The sequence below is a fragment of the Gigantopelta aegis genome, chromosome 2 (genome assembly GCF_016097555.1).
Source record: "Gigantopelta aegis isolate Gae_Host chromosome 2, Gae_host_genome, whole genome shotgun sequence".
Lineage (NCBI taxonomy): Eukaryota > Metazoa > Mollusca > Gastropoda > Neomphalida > Peltospiridae > Gigantopelta > Gigantopelta aegis.
The window spans coordinates 51,895,782-51,913,563 of record NC_054700.1 but is presented as its reverse complement, the minus strand read 5'-3'; the positions used below and the strand labels follow the sequence as shown (position 1 = coordinate 51,913,563).

The following is a 17,782-nucleotide window of genomic DNA, read 5'->3' as shown; positions in this document are numbered from 1 at the left end:
AAGTCAATGGACTGTCTGACTGGCAGGCTTTCTGGATCTTGTTGGCAATAATAATACGTACAGAAAAATTTGTATGTAATTAAGTCTTATATTTGAAAAAAACAAAACAAATCCTGGACTTTGTTTTGATTACAGTCAGATAATCCCGTATGATGGTTGATTATTATAAAAGAAACATTTATTACACTCCATTACATTGTTAAATCAATTGTCAAAAGGTGTTAATAACCTTAGGTTATGATGACATGATCTAAATAATGAGAGAACTAGGACTATCAACCATGTGGCTATAGAACTGTTATTATACTGATGGAAAAAAAAAAAGAACACACAGGTTGTAACAGTAAATTTTGACTAACCAAAACCCTCATATTAAGTATCAGGATCAATCTCCATTAGTGTGCCCATACGGCTATTTCTCGTTACAGCCAGTACACCAGCTAGGACTAGTATATCAAAATCTGTGGTATTTTGCTATCCTGCATATAAAACATCCATTAATGCTACTAATGGAAAAAAGCAGCAGGTTTCCTCTCAAAAACTATGTAAAAATTACCAAATGTATGACATTCAATAGCTGATCATTAATAAATCAATGTGCTCTAGTGGTGTTGTTAAACAAAACAAACTTTATTTACTTTTGAGCCTTTATTAGTACCAACTACCAAATGTTTTACATCCAATAGCCAATGATTAAATAATAAATGTGTTCTAGTGATGTCGTTAAACAAAACAAACTTTTATTGGTACCAGAACAGTGGACATTATCCATTAATTTATGAGGGACGGGATGTAGCCCAGTGGTAAAGTGCGTGGTCGGTCTGGGATGGATCCCTGTTGGTGGGCCCATTGGGCTATTTCTCGTTCCAGCCAGTGCACCACAATTAGTATATCAAAGACCATGGTATGTACTACCCTATCTGTGGGATGGTGCATAGAAAAGATCCCTTGCTGCTAATAAAAAAGAGTAGCCCATGAAATGGTGACAGTAAGTTTCCTCTCTCAATATCTGTGTGGTCCTTAACCATATGTCTGACGCCATATAACCGTAAATAAAAGGTGTTGAGTGTGTCGTTAAATAAAACATTTCCTTCCTTCCTACCATTAATTTATGAAGTCCATGGATATAAAGTGGGTGGAATGATACTGACTGCATAATTTTTTTTTTTATTATTGATTTAATTCACAGTGCACTGAATTCCGCACCATCCCCACCCCCACCCCACACACACACACCCCTAAAAAAACAAAAAAAAACAAGCAAAAAATACCAAAAAAGACACACACACACACACACACACACACACACACCAAGAAATTAAAACAAACAACAACAAAAAACACCAAAAGTATCTTCTTTCAAAATGGGTTTATTATTTATGACAGATATAAAGGTAAAAGTACATGTACCTTCATTATTCAGGAACAGTGGATATTATATATCATTAAAATTCTTTGTTTGCAATCAGATATTAACCATGCACTGGTAATTTATAAGGTCAGAAAAACTATTTTTACAAAACAACAAAACAAGAATAAAAAAATAAAATAAAAAACGAACAATTTAACAATAATAGTAATTTTAAAAAATACATGTCAGAGAGTGAGGTTCGATAGGGTTTGTGAGACACCTCCCCTACCCCACACAAGAGGCCAAATTGATTATCAATTTTAATACTCTGAGTCTCCCATAAAACCAAAGATTTATAATTGATTTCCCACTTCAAAGCCATAGCTTAAAATGATATATTTGACATAATATATTTATGAGATGGTATGTGTTATAGAATATATTTATGACCATGGTGTAGGTGGATCAATTGTATTACATTTTCCTGGAGGCTTTTCTATTCCACCAGAGGAAGGAAGGAAGGAAATGTTTTATTTAACGACACACTCAACACATTTTATTTATGGTTATATGGGGTCAGACATATGGTTAAGGACCACACAGATATTGAGAGAGGAAACCTGCTGTCGCCACTTCATGGGCCACTCTTTTCGATTAACAGCAAGGGATCTTTTATATGCACCATCCCACAGACTGGATAGTACATACCATAGCCTTTGTTACACCAGTTGTGGAGCACTGGCTTGAACGAGAAATAGCCCAATGGGTCTACCGACCAGGATCAATCCTAGACCGACCATACATCAAGCGAATGCTTTACCACTGGGCTACGTCCCGCCCCCTTCCACCAGAGAACATCTTGTTCAGCATCACATTGCGATTCACTATATAAGTTTCAGACATCACTGCACAATTTTAAAACATTAAACAGTAATTGGTAATCCATTTTTAATTGGCTAGAAATATCACAAATCAAGATTTTGAAACAAAATGTTCCCTGTTCACCATTAAACAGTTTGTAATATTTTGTGGTCCATACTTAACCTGTAATATTGGTCACTCTGTGATCAATAGGGCTTCCACGAGTCCAACTATTGGACTCGAGTACTCTAGGGTCAAACTCGACCCAGGCGCGAGTACCTGACAATAATAATGAGACTAAGGAATAAAATAAAATAGCATTATGCATCTTAATTCCAGCGCTGAACTTGGATGTCAATTCATGTCATTGTATTGCATTTCACACATTCGACTTTTGTTTCCCCTATATGTCTCGTAGCCCTATAAATGTAATGGCAAAATTAAATTTGAAGCCTTTCCAATATCCTTGCATCTCACCAAATATGGATCTCTCCAAGCGGAGAGAACCTGAACAAAACCCAAGAACAAAATAATTGTGGGGAGTGATTATTATTATCTGGATCCACCCCAGTTCTCTCTTTCATCTGGTTATACAGGTATCTTAAATGAGCCATCAAAGGTTCAACTTTTTTCAGTTTATACTTTGAAGGAGGGGTTGTATAGTACTGATATTTTATCAGTCATAGAATGGTTGATATATTGCTTATAGTGTTTTTAACCACATACGTTAACATTGTCACCTATGGGGTTTTATTTGGTATAGTACAACCTAAAAATTACTTTCCTTGAACTAGTCTCAGGGGAGTGATGGTGAGAAAGTGATAGCTTCTCATAAACAGTGAGGTATGATAGACGATGAACATATTTTTTATAAAATATTAAAAACTTATATTAAAAAGTATGAATTTATGTAAAAGATTCTTGTGTAGCTAAGCCATTTTAATGAAAAGTTAGTTTGTTTTGTTTAATGACACCATTTAGAGCACATTGATTTGTTAATCATACGCTATTGGATGTCAAACATTTGGTAATTTTGAAATATAGTATTAAAAAGGAAACCCGCTACATTTTTCTATTAGTAGTGAGGCATCTTTTATATACACCATCCCATAGACAGGAACGCACATACCATGGCCTTTGATATACCAGTTGTGGTGCACTGGCTGGAACGAGAAATAGCCCAATGGGCCCACTGACAGGGATCGATTCAAGACCGATTGCATATTAGGCGAGTGTTTTACCACTCAGCTACGTCCCGCCCCAGCATTTTAATGATAAATAAAGGACGAATCACTGACTAAAATGATGTAGAATTCAGTACCTTATTTTGACAATGTCAGGCACATGTGCAGGAATTAATGTATGTGAGTATAGATTGGTGAGCAAAGTTCCCTAGGAGAGTGGTTGAGCCATGCTTCCACAGAAAAAATATGTTTAAAAAAAATAACATTTGTCTGATTGGGGGTGGGGGAACTCCCCCCCCCTGCACACACACTTGGACAATGTACATGTTTTGACCGTTTTGCTAAGACGTCACATGAACTGTACAAGTGGTTTGTTCTACCTGGTCTACATGGAGTTGGCCTTGCATGAAATGAAATGAATGTTTGATGTCATACATAATACCAAAATTACACCCCTTGAACCCTTTGTATAAGTTCCAAATGCCAGGAAATCATGCATGTATTGTAATTAAGCCATTCAGAGTAAATTTCATGGGACAGCTTGTCATCAGAACACACACACACACACATTCATAATAAACACACTCACGCACACACAGACAGACAGACACACATACATACAGACACACACACACACACACAGACTGACACACACATACATTCACACACTCACGCACAGACAGACACACTCACTCACACACACAGACACACACACACACACACACACAGACACACACAGACACACACACACACACACACACAGACACACACTCACACACACAGACACACACACACACACACACACAGACACACACTCACTCACACACAGACACACACACACAGACACACACACACAGACACACACACAGACACACACACAGACACACACTCACACACACAGACACACACACACACACACACACAGACACACACTCACTCACACACACACACACACACACACACACACACACACACACACACAGACTGACACACACATACATTCACACACTCACGCACAGACAGACACACTCACTCACACACACACACACACACACACACACACACACACACACACACAGACACACACACACACACACAGACACACACACACACACACACACACAGACACACACACACACACACACACACACACACACACACACACAGACACACACTCACACACACACACAGACACACACTCACACACACACACAGACACACACTCACACACACACACTCACACACACACACAGACACACACTCACACACACACACTCACACAGACACACACTCACACACACACACAGACACACACTCACACACACACAGACACACACACACACACACAGACACACACACACACACACACACACACAGACACACACACAGACACACTCACACACACACAGACACACACACACACACACACACACACAAAAATTTGCTTCAGGTTTTACTTTGGCACCCTTCAGGAAAAATACCACAAATTAAAGCAAACAAAGCACTGCTATAATAGACGCTATAAAGATTTTACATTCATGCATACAATGCATGTTTTGGAAATAATACGTTTTATTTTTAGACCTCTTGACTGTTGAATGCCTCAGAAAGCATGAACAAAACGGTCTATGATCCCTTTAATTTTTTTGTTAATACCACAGGTCAAATTATATGTATAAAAGATAATAAACAGTCTACTATACATGTATGTACCTAGGCCCATCGTTCAAAGTAGATTTAGTTTGAAGATGTAACCTGCCTGTGTATACTTGAAAGTTTATGGGTTTTTTTACAAAATAATAATAATAATTGGTCCTGGCTAGTAAATATTTTGGCCTGGTCTAGTAAAAATTATGAACCAATTTATTGTTGCAGTAATACCCACATGTAGGGCATTAGCAAAGGCTTCTTTCTGTACATTTAAGGCTAGTGACTTTCTCAAACATTAAGGGTGGGACGTAGCCCAGTGGTTAAGCGTTCGCTTGATGCATGGTCGGTGGACCCATTGGGCTATTTCTCGTTCCAGCAAGTGCTCTACAACTGGTGTAACAAAGGCCGTGGTATGTACTATCCTGTCTTTGGGATGGTACATATAAAAGATCCCTTGCTGCTAATCGAAAAGAGTAGCCCATGAAGTGGCGACAGCGGGTTTCCTCTTTCAATATCTGTGTGGTCTTTAACCATAAGACTGACGCCATATAACTGTAAATAAAATGTGTTGATTGTGTCGTTAAATAAGATTTCCTTCCTTCTCAAACATTTGTCAAAGACTGATTATAATTATAGTAATAAAACAATGAAGTTAAAAGTTTTATTTATGAAGAAAAAAAGCACATCTATAATGTGAAAAGAAAGAAACCAAAATGCTGCATGTGTACACAATGTAATCATTCTTCTAAATATTAAAGTAAACATTTATTTTTTTACATGGTCGCATGGCCTAATTTAAGAGGAATGCACATTAAAAACACATGGCCATCTGGAAGTCTGTTTGTTGTTAATACACTATTAGGCTGAGAATGTTTGTGATTTTTGTCAAATTTAAACCATGATTTGAATTTTGATAGCACCAACCATGGCCTTTGACATAATATACCATTTGTATATCACCCAATTATTATTTCTTTCAATGATAACTGTATTCCCCCACCTGAATACCCCACCTCCTTTATTATATCAACACTGCAAAGTACTGGTATGTGTATATATACATCATACAATGAAACAGTTTTGTTACATACAAAATATTTAATAATATTTACATGGTACATGTGTGTATATATACATGTGTTTATATATATCTTTTTAAGATCCACTTAATCCACAAAAAATTATCATCCAATTAATATTTTTTACAAGAAAATTTCTTGTAAAGTATCAATATAATGATTCTTTAAAAAAAAAGTTTTGTAGGACAGTTTTGTTTTACTAAAATACATATATGAGGAGATTTTGTCCATGTTGGGGTTGTACTGGGTTTTGAGTTAGTGGTTATGAGATACATTTATTTAACGATACCACTAGAGCACATTGATTAATTAATCATCGGCTATTGGATGTCAAACATTTGGTAATTTTGACATACAGTCTTAAAGAGGAAACCCGCTACATTTTCATTATTAGCAAGGGATCTTTTATATGCACCATCCCACAGACAGGATAGTACATAATATTATATACCAGTCGTGGTGCACTGGCTGGAATGAGAAATAGTTCAATGGGTCCACTGACATAGAGAGATAGAAGTCTGTATAGTGGCCTTACAACTACACATTGAGTCATTAAACATATCTGGGTGGGAGCTGGTACCGAGATGTGAACCCAGTACCTACCAGCCTTCAGTTAAATTGCTTAACCCCTATACTTTTCTCTGTTTATTATTATAGAATCTGATGTAATTACTACAATACATAGAACGAGAGCAGCTGGCTGGTGTATGAATCATATCTGATGATATAGATATTGATTATATATCTGACATAGCTTTTTAAACAATGGCTTTATATAATTAAAGGCCTCATTAAAGAAAAGACCACCTGCATGGCAAAACAGCACCAAATCAACATACCAGTATTGTGTCAATCCAATGAGAAAAGAAATGGAAGCGTTATTATTATTAAAAAAGAACAGCTATATTTGACTGCTTTGCCACCTTATTAAAACATTTTTTTTAAATAATAATAATTTTAAATATGGTCTACTAACTATCACCCCAGTTGAAATTAATTAAAAACAACAAAAAATTCTGCCCACCCACATTACATTTCTCAGGTGACTAGGATGATTTATAAAAAAACATTTTTTTAATAATTGTAACCTAATTTAAATTTAATATTTTCAGATATTCATTTTCCACACATTTGGAAAAGATAAGGATTCAGTTACATGTTATCTTTGAAATCAGACATAGCGTTACAATTTCTAACCATTTGCTTTATGTGATAATTAATTTAACTTTGATATTTTCAGACTTTCGTCATCATTTCCACACGGATGGGCAAGAGATACATCAATCGTTTCTCAGCAACCCGGTCTTTCTTTCTGTTCCCGCCTTGGAAATTGTTTCGGAAGATGGCCATCTATATTGCAACGAACCAATTCTTTGACTATTTTATTATTCTCACCATTCTAACAAACTGTGTCTTTCTGGCCATGCCAAACATGATGTTCACCGAAATGTCAGAGTAAGTATGGACATGCTTCAAGTCCGATACCAGCCTGAATAATTTATCTGGACCAAGTGTCACAATGATTATGTGTATTGATGGCTATAGCAACTGGCAATTCATTAAAACAATGTGATCAAATGCTGATAAACAAACACAAATGTTTGACCTACATGTAGCTGTCTTTCCAAAATCCTACGTGTTATTTAAAAAAAAAAATATATATATGTATTTTTTTATAAATTAAGTAACATTTCCATCCTGTGTGTGTTCAGATTATCTTGAAACTACAGTGACAGTGCTGTTACTGTTACATTCAAGGTTTAACCTATAGACCCTAAATTATTATAATTTTTTTTAGCAAATTTGGTCAGATCATCTACGGTATATATAGCCAAATTCTTCTTGTAGTCGACCAAATAAAATATCTATAAATTAAGGCTCTTTAACGAATTATACATGTATTTAATCTGTTTTAAATTAGCTTTTTGACAAATCAATAATGATTATATATATATTTGCCAATTTCAACCTTAATACTGTATTTTGTAATTTGGCAAACAACAGCTTATAATATGAAACATTGATTTTACTCACTTGTGAAGTTTATTTAAATTGGTATTAACAGTGGGGTAGTGCTAATTGCCAACATTTGATTAATTTAAAAATATGTTTGATCGTATAATAACATTTATACTTAATAAGCACTAAATAAAAAATAAAATGTCAGTTAATTGTTGATTGTTTGGAAGAAGGAAATGTTTTATTTAATGACGCACTCAACACATTTTATTTACAGTTATATATGGCATCAGACATGTGGTTAAGGACCACACAGATATTGAGACAGGAAACCCGCTGTCGCCACTTCATGGGCTACTCTTTCCGATTAGCAGCAAGGGATCTTTTATATGCACCATCCCACAGACAGGATAGTACATATGGCCTTTGTTACACCAGTTGTGGAGCACTGGCTGGAATGAGAAATAGGCAATGGGTCCACCAACGGGGATCGATCCTAGACTGACTGCGCATCAAGCAAATGCTTTACCACTGGGCTACGTCCCACTCTTGTTTGGTACAGTGCATAACAAGCACTTGATTCCCTTTGCAGGGACAAAATTGTATTGAAAATAAGGATCTGTAATTTTGTGGGGTGATCTCAGTACGAGAATTTGTTGACTGTAATTAATAAGGGTGTACTGAGGCAGGGTTTCTGCCATATGGTACAACAGGTAAAATCACATGACCTAAAATCTTAGAAATTAATGTATACATTTTAATAATATTTCGGATTAGAGTGAGAGAACTACTATTTTCAAATACAGAGTCCATGGCACTTTAAAAAGATTTCAAACCCATAACCACTTATAGTCCATCCCATCACCCTACAAAAAAAAAAATTGTAAATAATTTCAGTTTGGTTTGACATAAGAAGAAAGGTAGAAATATTTTGGAAATAAGAAAATACTATTTGTGTGTGCAATTTTGTAAGCAATCGGCTCAGAAATAAATAATATGTAGTCAATTTCATAGTATGAAAAAGGCGATCCCTGTGGGACGGACTATCAGTTTTGATCTGAAAAATTGATTTTATTATGTACTGTCAAATTATTTTCTGACAGAAAGCCTGTGAGGTCATTAAAATGTTGGTCTAAAATTTAAATAAAGGGATGAACTTAAAATTTGGTTGGGCCTGCATTCTGATCATTCAGTGTGTTTTAATTCTCCACATTAAAAATAGGCAAGGTACTAGATTTTGAGGGCAAGTACATGATTAGTAATGGAGGTGGCAGGTTATTGTAATACAACTACAGAATGTTTAACGTGGTACATTTTGTCTCATTCTGTGATCATGACCGAGCCATTTGCAGATTTCAAAACATTTTTGAAAAAAAGAAAGACAGAATCAACAAATCAGTATGCCACACACCCCTCTACAATTGAAAGTTTTGCATTATAGTGGCAAATTGATTGCCTTGCAGTAACATTTTAAATAAATGTTATTTGATATTGCATGTGATTCCTTGTTTTAGCAGTTTCAGGAGAGTGATCATCAGCTCACCTTGGTTGCATTGCTCATGGCAACACTTGATTACACTTTTAAAAAGAATCAATAAATATCAATAAAGCATGAGACCCAATATATATATATATATATATTTATTGCATTACAAAACACTTACAGCAAATTGTAAATATCTTTCAGTAATATAGAACTAATGAAAACAAAGAACACATTAAAATATATATATAATTTTTTTTACACTAAGTGAACACGTGGAGAGAAAGACGAGCTACAATGTAGGTAAAATGTTTATATAACAATCAATTGGCATTTAAGCATGGCCAAAAATAAGCACTTAATTAGATAGATTTATTATAAATCTGATTATTGGAAGACATAATTTTGTAGACCTTTCACATATTGGACCATCTGTTGTACATAGCAACCTAGTGGTACATATTGATGATGTCACAAAGCAGGCCACAAAATGGCCATGTAGGGGGAGCACTACAAGCGGTGGTGTTTCTTTGTTCTTAATGAGGTCATTATTCAGTTGGTGGCTAGTGTAAATTAACCCTACCAATTTTTAATCAGTGTTAGTTTAAACCTGAGGTAGTTGCAAAAAAATATAATTATTTAAAAAACAATAAATTGGATTTATATAGGCTTTAAAATGTAATTTTCATTTCTATTAATGTTTACAAATTTATGTACCTTCTGCTCCATGGTCGGTACTTGTCTTCGATACCCGATAGTTTATGTATTGTTTGTGCTTGCTGGCAGGGTTTCTGCCAGAGGGTAAAACGGGTATGGTGCCATACACAAATTATTTGGAATAAACATTTTTTTTAATTAACCTTGTGACAAAATTAATTACTCTTATCATTTACTATATGATTTTCTTAACCCTAACCCTAAACTTAACCCATTTTCTCTTTCTGGGGGAGGCCCCCCCCCCCCCCCCCCCTACCCCCTGTTGACTGCACGTGGTTGCATTCAATTCCATAGCACCATACCCAAAAATATCTTTTTGGCAGAAACCCTGGCTGGAGTTGATGTTAAGCCTCTGTTCATTCTGCTGTTCATTGTATCAGTAGAAGTACTTAAATTAGAGCATATGGCATAGAAATGATTTCAACAGCATAGGTTTAACATAGGTTTAACGCAGTAACACAATGATTAATACAGTACCTTAGCTTTGTACCTTACTACGTATCAGTTGTCACGTTTTCTTCATTCATTAACTTGGGCATAATGTTTATTGTTGTTTATTTTTAGCACAACTATACCTTTTTTAAGATGTGCATTTGGAATAATGGTGTTCTAAGTACTCACTTACAATCTGAAAGATTGTAGATATTCAGCAATACATTTTAAGTTATTTTAGGCTAATTAAGACTTGATGGTAATATTAGTTACCAGTAGAAATGTATGCTTATACTGATAGTTTTATGCTTAATCAGTGTTTCAGCCAGAACAAAATTTTTGGGTTTGGCGCTATGGAATTGAATACAACCACAGTCAACAGGGGGTATTGGGGGTTACGCTTAGGATTAGGGTTAAGAAAATTATACAGTAATGATAAGAGTAATTAATTTTGTTAAACGGTTAACTTTAAAAACAAAATCTGAAAAAATAATTGGGTATGGTGCCATACCCATTTTACCCTCTGGTAGAAATTAACCCTGTTAATTGGGCTTAGTTATATAGGGCATACTTATTTTGGACAGTGATTTGTTTGCTGTTAATTTAATGCAATCTAAAGTCTTGATATACTTATGGTTACCTGTACTACCAGGGGTGGGACGCAGGCCCAGTGGTAAAGCACTCGCTAGATGCGCGGTTGGTCTAGGATCGATCCCCGTCGGAGGACCCATTGGGATATTTTTCGTTCCAGCCAGTGCTCCACAACTGGTGTAACAAAGGCCGTGGCATGTACTATCCTGTCTGTGGGATGGTGCATATAAAAGATCCCTTGCTGCTAATCGAAAAGAGTAGCCCATGAAGTGGCGACAGCGGGTTTCCTCTCTCAATATCTGTGTGGTCCTTAACCATATGTCTGACGCGATATAACCTTAAATAAAATGTGTTGAGTGTGTCGTTAAATAAAACATTTCCTTCCGTACTACCAATGGAAACAATGGTTGCTACCAATGGAAATGAATTGAACACATGCAAATGAACTGGGAACGGTTTTTTTAATAAATTATTTGTATGGGTGTAACACATTACGATGTGAATGAATACATACAACTAACCTAGTTCCATATCAATATTTTATTAACAATGCACCCTTTCTACCTTATTTTGAATATCATTTTCTGTTGACAATGTTGACAATTAATGACGTATTAAATCTGCACTGCAGCTGCTAGTTTTTAGTTCCTTTGTGGCTGTACATGTATATAAGTGTTACTTATTTCATTTAGTTCACAGATCCATTTTACCAAACTTTCTATAATTGTAGAAATTTTGGCGATAATGGATCTGTAAACTAAATGATTAAAAAATTACTAAGTGTATTGGTTTCTATTGCATTTTAGCTTCATTTGATAACCTCAAACAATGCAGTATTTTTCATAACCGTTTGTGCGTATTCAAGTATATGTCGTTTTGTCTTATGTATTGTATTGTCACTCACTGACCTTTGGCTGTTAAGAGACCCAAAACATCTAGTTGAATATGTAACCGGATCAAATGCTTCATTGAACATAATGCATTATAGCTGGGCGTAATGCATACAAGATCTGTAGGTCACAGTTCGTTGAGTTTCTTCTGTTGTTGGCATGATAGGGTGAACATAATGCTTTAATCACAGCCAAATGAAGACCTTTTGTTCATGCTAGGTTTGTTTTTTTCCTGGTCCTAAAGAGCTCTGTCAACAAGCAGTGTTAATTTGCCAGGCAAATTCATAATAGTAACAGCTATTGGCAATTTAGTGATTAACTTATTATCCCCCAAACCAGACATAAATTGTGAGATATATGTGAACTGTTATAAAGCATACCTGTTTAATGTATTTACAATAATAAAATGAAATAAATAAAATAAATGGCTTCGAAATTAAAATTACAGATAAAAAAATTAGAATCCTCTGGATATTTTTACAATTCTGGATTTCCTTTCTATTAATTGTTAACTGAAAGGTGTCTTATTCTTGTTCTTTGAAAAAAAGCTCAAAATAACCTCATATTTTTAAGACCCTGCAAAGTGTCCAGATTTAAAACAGAGAACTAAACAAAACAATTATTTATATTTATATTTTTATTATTATAATTTTTTTTATTATTATTATTATTATTATTTATTTATTTAATATTTTTTCCCCATCATCATTTTCATCTCTGTAGATAAAACTTTCAATATATTTTAAAGATATTGTATAGTATTGTACAAATTAATTTAAAGGCAAATTAAATATAGAATATTATATTATAATACAAAGAATTGTTTGAAAAAATAAATTATGCAGTTGTGTTATCATGGCAGCAGTTGTAAATTCAGAAATATGAACAATGTATTACGTTTATACATGATTAAAAACAAAACCCATGTCGCTGATATGACTCTAATCTTTATGGTACATTTAAAACCTTTAATCCAAAGTAAGCCATTGCAGCATGCACACACATGCATATACATAGGATCTATTGCCCTCATTGATTGTACAAATCCATATGGGATTTAGCCTTTGTAACCTGTATCCACAACTGGAATATATTAAAGGTTGCACTGTCCTGTTACCGAAAATACTTAAACAGATTATTTCCTCGGTTGTTTTTTTAACTGGTAAGACAAGTTATGCTGACTTGGAAATATTGTTGTTAGTGGTATTGTAGTAACATCGGCGTTGGAAGCAGGGGTAGCTCATACACACACTACCGTATCTCTGAAGATAAGGCATTGTCTCTCCCCCCCCCCCCCCCCCCCAAAAAAGAAAATGAAATTAATAATGGATAATGGATGTTCCCACCCACCTCCAGTTGCTATCATCTTCCGATGCACATGAGTAAATATGAAGAGCAATGACTCTTATTTACCTGGTATGGTGTCTAGGATCAATCCCTGTCGGTGGACTATTTCTCGTTCCAGCCAGTGCACCACGACTGGTACATCAAAGGCTGTGGTATGTGCTGTCCTGTCTGTGGGATGGTGCATATATACAATATCCCTTACTACTAATGAGAAAATGTATTGGGTTTACTTTCGAAGACTGTTTGTCAAAATTACCAAATGTTTGACATTCAGTAGCCGATGATTGATAAATCAATGTGCTCTAGTGGTGTTGTTAAAAAAACCAACTCTTTTTCTAACGCTATATATGTAAAAATTAACAAATGTTTAACATCCAATAGCCAATGATTGATAAATCACTGTGCTCGAGTGGTGTCGTTAAATAAAACAAACTTTTAATTTTTTTTTTAATTTATGGTGTAGATATATATTAAGCGCTTCTTCACTGTGTGCCATGGCAGATTAGTGTGTCATGACCGTAAACCAAAGGATATTGAATCACCACATTGTGTTTGAAGTGTCAAAATAACTGTGCATTAGATGCCAATTAGCCTCCTATGGTGCTTGTGTTGTAAGATCGATCCCCTTGATAGACCCATTGTCTGATTGAGTTTTTCCCATCCCAACCAGGCCTCACGATTGGTAATTCAAAGACTGTGGTATGTGCTGTCCTGTCTGGAAAATGCCATTAAAAAGATCCCTCATTCATAATGAAACAATGTAGCATACATGTATGTTTGTTTTCTGAAAACTACATTTCAGAATTAACAAATAGCCAAATTGTGCTCTAGTGTTATTGTTAAACAAACTAAACTAACTTTACCACATTCGTGAATATTGTTTAATATGCAATAGAATTAGAAAAGAAGAAGTTTTAGTGATAAGTTGAATACAACAGTATGGTCTAGGCAAATATGTGTGTAGATTTGCTAGCATGTGCATGTTTGAAAGTGTATACATGTGTGTGTCTGTGTGTGTGTGGACTTTATGGTCGTGTGTGTGTGTGTAGGCCTATATACATAATATTATACAACATGTTGTGTTTTATTTTCAGATATGTCTTTCTTGCCATCTACACCCTTGAAATGTGTGTTAAGGTGACTGCTAGAGGTTTCTTTCTTGACCATTATACATATTTACGAGATCCGTGGAATTGGTTGGATTTTATTGTCATTGTTTCAGCGTAAGTTTTATTATTTTTATTTACTAACTTGAAGTGTTCATAGGATTTGCCTTTCTGATTGATTTTAACTGCATCATCTTGTAATAATAAAGGCTTACTTAAAGAATCTGTTCACGTCTCTCTTCAATATGAGACGGGGCGTAGGCCAGTGGTAAAGCGATCACTTGATGCGCAGTCGGTCTGGGATCAATCCCTGTTGGTGGGCCCATTGGGATATTTCTCATTCCAGTCAGTGCACCACGACTGGTATATCAAAGGCCGTGGTATGATCTGAATGTCAAAGAAAGTGTGCCTGGAAGAAAACAAACAGTAGGTACAACTACATATTTACTAAATTATTTGTTTTTCTGGCAAGACTTCACCCCCCCCCCCCCCCCCCCCCACATACACACACACACTCCACCCACCAACTATTATTTAAAGGAACTTTTTTTTATACTCCACAAAATTCCTTTATTGCCAATTCTTTATTCTGCCACTAATTTAAATTAATACTAACAAGTGCCTAAAAAAATTCCGCCTGTTCCCCATCAATACTTAGTAATGCAGAATGCTATTCTGAGTTTTAAACTAACCATAACGTAAATACCATAATGCAGGGAACGGGTGGAATGTTATGTTAATTTCACTCCAGATTCAAGTGTGTAAGTAAATGGGCAGTTAGCCAAATGCTTATAAAATGTATTTTTAGTAGTGAATCATGTTGAGTTTTGGAAATTTATCTTAGTGGTCTTGGAAAAATTATGGAAATTTCCATTTCCATACCTGTTTGAACCATGGTATGTGCTATCCTGTCTGTGGGATGGTGCATATAAAAGATCACTTGCTAAAAATGTGGCGGGTTTTCTCTCTAAGACTAGATATGTCACAATTACCAAATGTTTGACATCCAGTAGCCGATGATTAATAAATCAATGTGCTCTAGTGGTGTCATCACACAAAAAAACCTCTTTTTTTTCACTCTTCAGTATTTGACAAATTCAGTACACAATATGTGCACTAGGTATATGGTATTCATGAGGTCATTCCTTGCTTACATTATGATGTACAGTCCGACCTCGTTACAACGACCGTCGTTACTATGACATTACACCATCCTACCACAATTTGTTGGAAGCAAACATACATCAATGTCATTCTGTTCATTACACCAGAATTCACACCTTCCGACACCGACAGAGCAACTTAGGAACAAACATGTATCCAACGTCTGAAAACACCTCGTTACAACGACATTACATAATCACAGATGTCATAGCACATGGCATTACACACAGTCACTTAGCATCCTTGATCTTGTCATGAACCGACATGATCACTTGATGTCCGAATTACCGATGTCGGCTAAATCTGTAGACGTGTATTTTGAAAATAAGCCTTTAGACATTCAATTAAAGGATTAACTTCCAACAATTAACTCTACTATTTTATAATATTATGTAAACGAAGTAGGTACCAATCGTAGATATATTTAACCAAGGAATGATAAGAATAACGGTGAATGCGCCTTGATTAACAGGGGTGCAGAAAGTACTCGCCCGCTCGCCAAATGCGATAAAAATTCTGATGGACGAGATAAAAAATTTAACAACCTGTCTGACGGGTGATCTGTTTTTTTCTGACTGACTAATTTTCCTTTGAATCCACGACAGTGCATTGGTCATGCCAGAATTTAAAACCATTCAAACAAACTGTTCAGAATGATGACGAAATACATAATACGTGTACAGCATTGACAATAGATGACTTCGAAGTTCCAAATAATCAATTGCATAAGCACGACATTCAGGAAACAGTCGTTCTAAGGTCAATACTACATAGAAATGGCTTGTTTACATTCAAATTATGTTGCCGGTTTTGAATAGATTGTTCTGTTAAATACTTGCAGGATGTCACTTGAATTTTGTAAATCTTTATGAAAGAAATGATTTGTCAATCAAGTTCTGGCAGACTACTACAAATTCTGACAGGCTAGTAAATTTTAGTTGGTACTAGTCCGACTGGCTAGTGAAATATTTTCCATTTGTGCACCCCTGATTAATAATTATATATTTAATAATGATCTGTGATCGGACCCCATCGGTGGGGCCATTGGGCTATTTCTTATTTCAGCCAGTTCACCATGGCATGTCCTATCGTGTCTGTGGAATGGTACATATAAAAGATCCATTGCTACTAATGGAAAAATGTAGTGGGTTTCCTCTCTAAGACTATAAATTTAATTACACCCAGTAGCCATTGATTAATAGATCAATGTGCTCTAGTGGTATTGTTAAACAAAATACATTTTTATAATGGCAATTTCGATATAACGACAAAGTGACCCATGGACGAACGTGGTTGTTATAACGAGATCTGACTGTACATGTAGCTTATTTTTAAAATATGTGGCTGATAAAGTGTAGGTTTTATTATGTCAGACTTATAGATATCTGTTCTGAGATTTGTTCTTACAAATTTTATTATCTCAATATATTGAATTAGAATACTTGGTTGACCATCTGCCAGCAAATGAGCAGTTGAGAAAATGTTGTTTGGCAAAAGGTTCAGCCATGTATGAATCTGATATGCAGGACAGACCCATTCCACGATGTCAGCCCATACAAAATAAATCTGTCTTGTATGTAGGCTATGACGTCATTGTTTTTAACATGGGGAGTATTACGTCGTTGGTAATATATGACGTCATATTAATGCGAGTTGGTTAGTTTTAGATCAATATTTTATTAAAACCTTCATTATAAAAGCTATCTGGTTAATTTGTAGTGTTAAATTGTATTTATTTAACACATAAAACAAACACGGCAAATATGATATTGTAGTTTATTTATGATAAAATGGTCAAATAAAGAAGTTACTTTTTTCAGCCATCTTTGTTTGTGTAAAATAATGGTTTATTTATCGAATGGATGGGAGAAAACGACTCATCGGCAAGCCTCGTCCCAGATCGAAACTTCCACGACCTCGGGTGTACTTTTTCTATCCCACATGACCACATATGATGGAGTCGATTAG

At 35.3% G+C, this 17,782-nt stretch overlaps 1 protein-coding gene across 1 annotated transcript in view; it reads left to right on the top strand.

Moving 5' to 3' along the window:
- The window catches only part of LOC121386873 (sodium channel protein 1 brain-like), a 115,484-nt gene that overhangs the window by 23,697 nt on the left and 74,005 nt on the right, over positions 1–17,782 (top strand). Inside the window, exons 3-4 of the mRNA XM_041517909.1 lie at positions 7,366–7,580; positions 14,639–14,767. Of these exons, the coding sequence (XP_041373843.1) occupies positions 7,366–7,580; positions 14,639–14,767 (344 nt within the window). The remainder of the gene's footprint in view (positions 1–7,365; positions 7,581–14,638; positions 14,768–17,782) is intronic.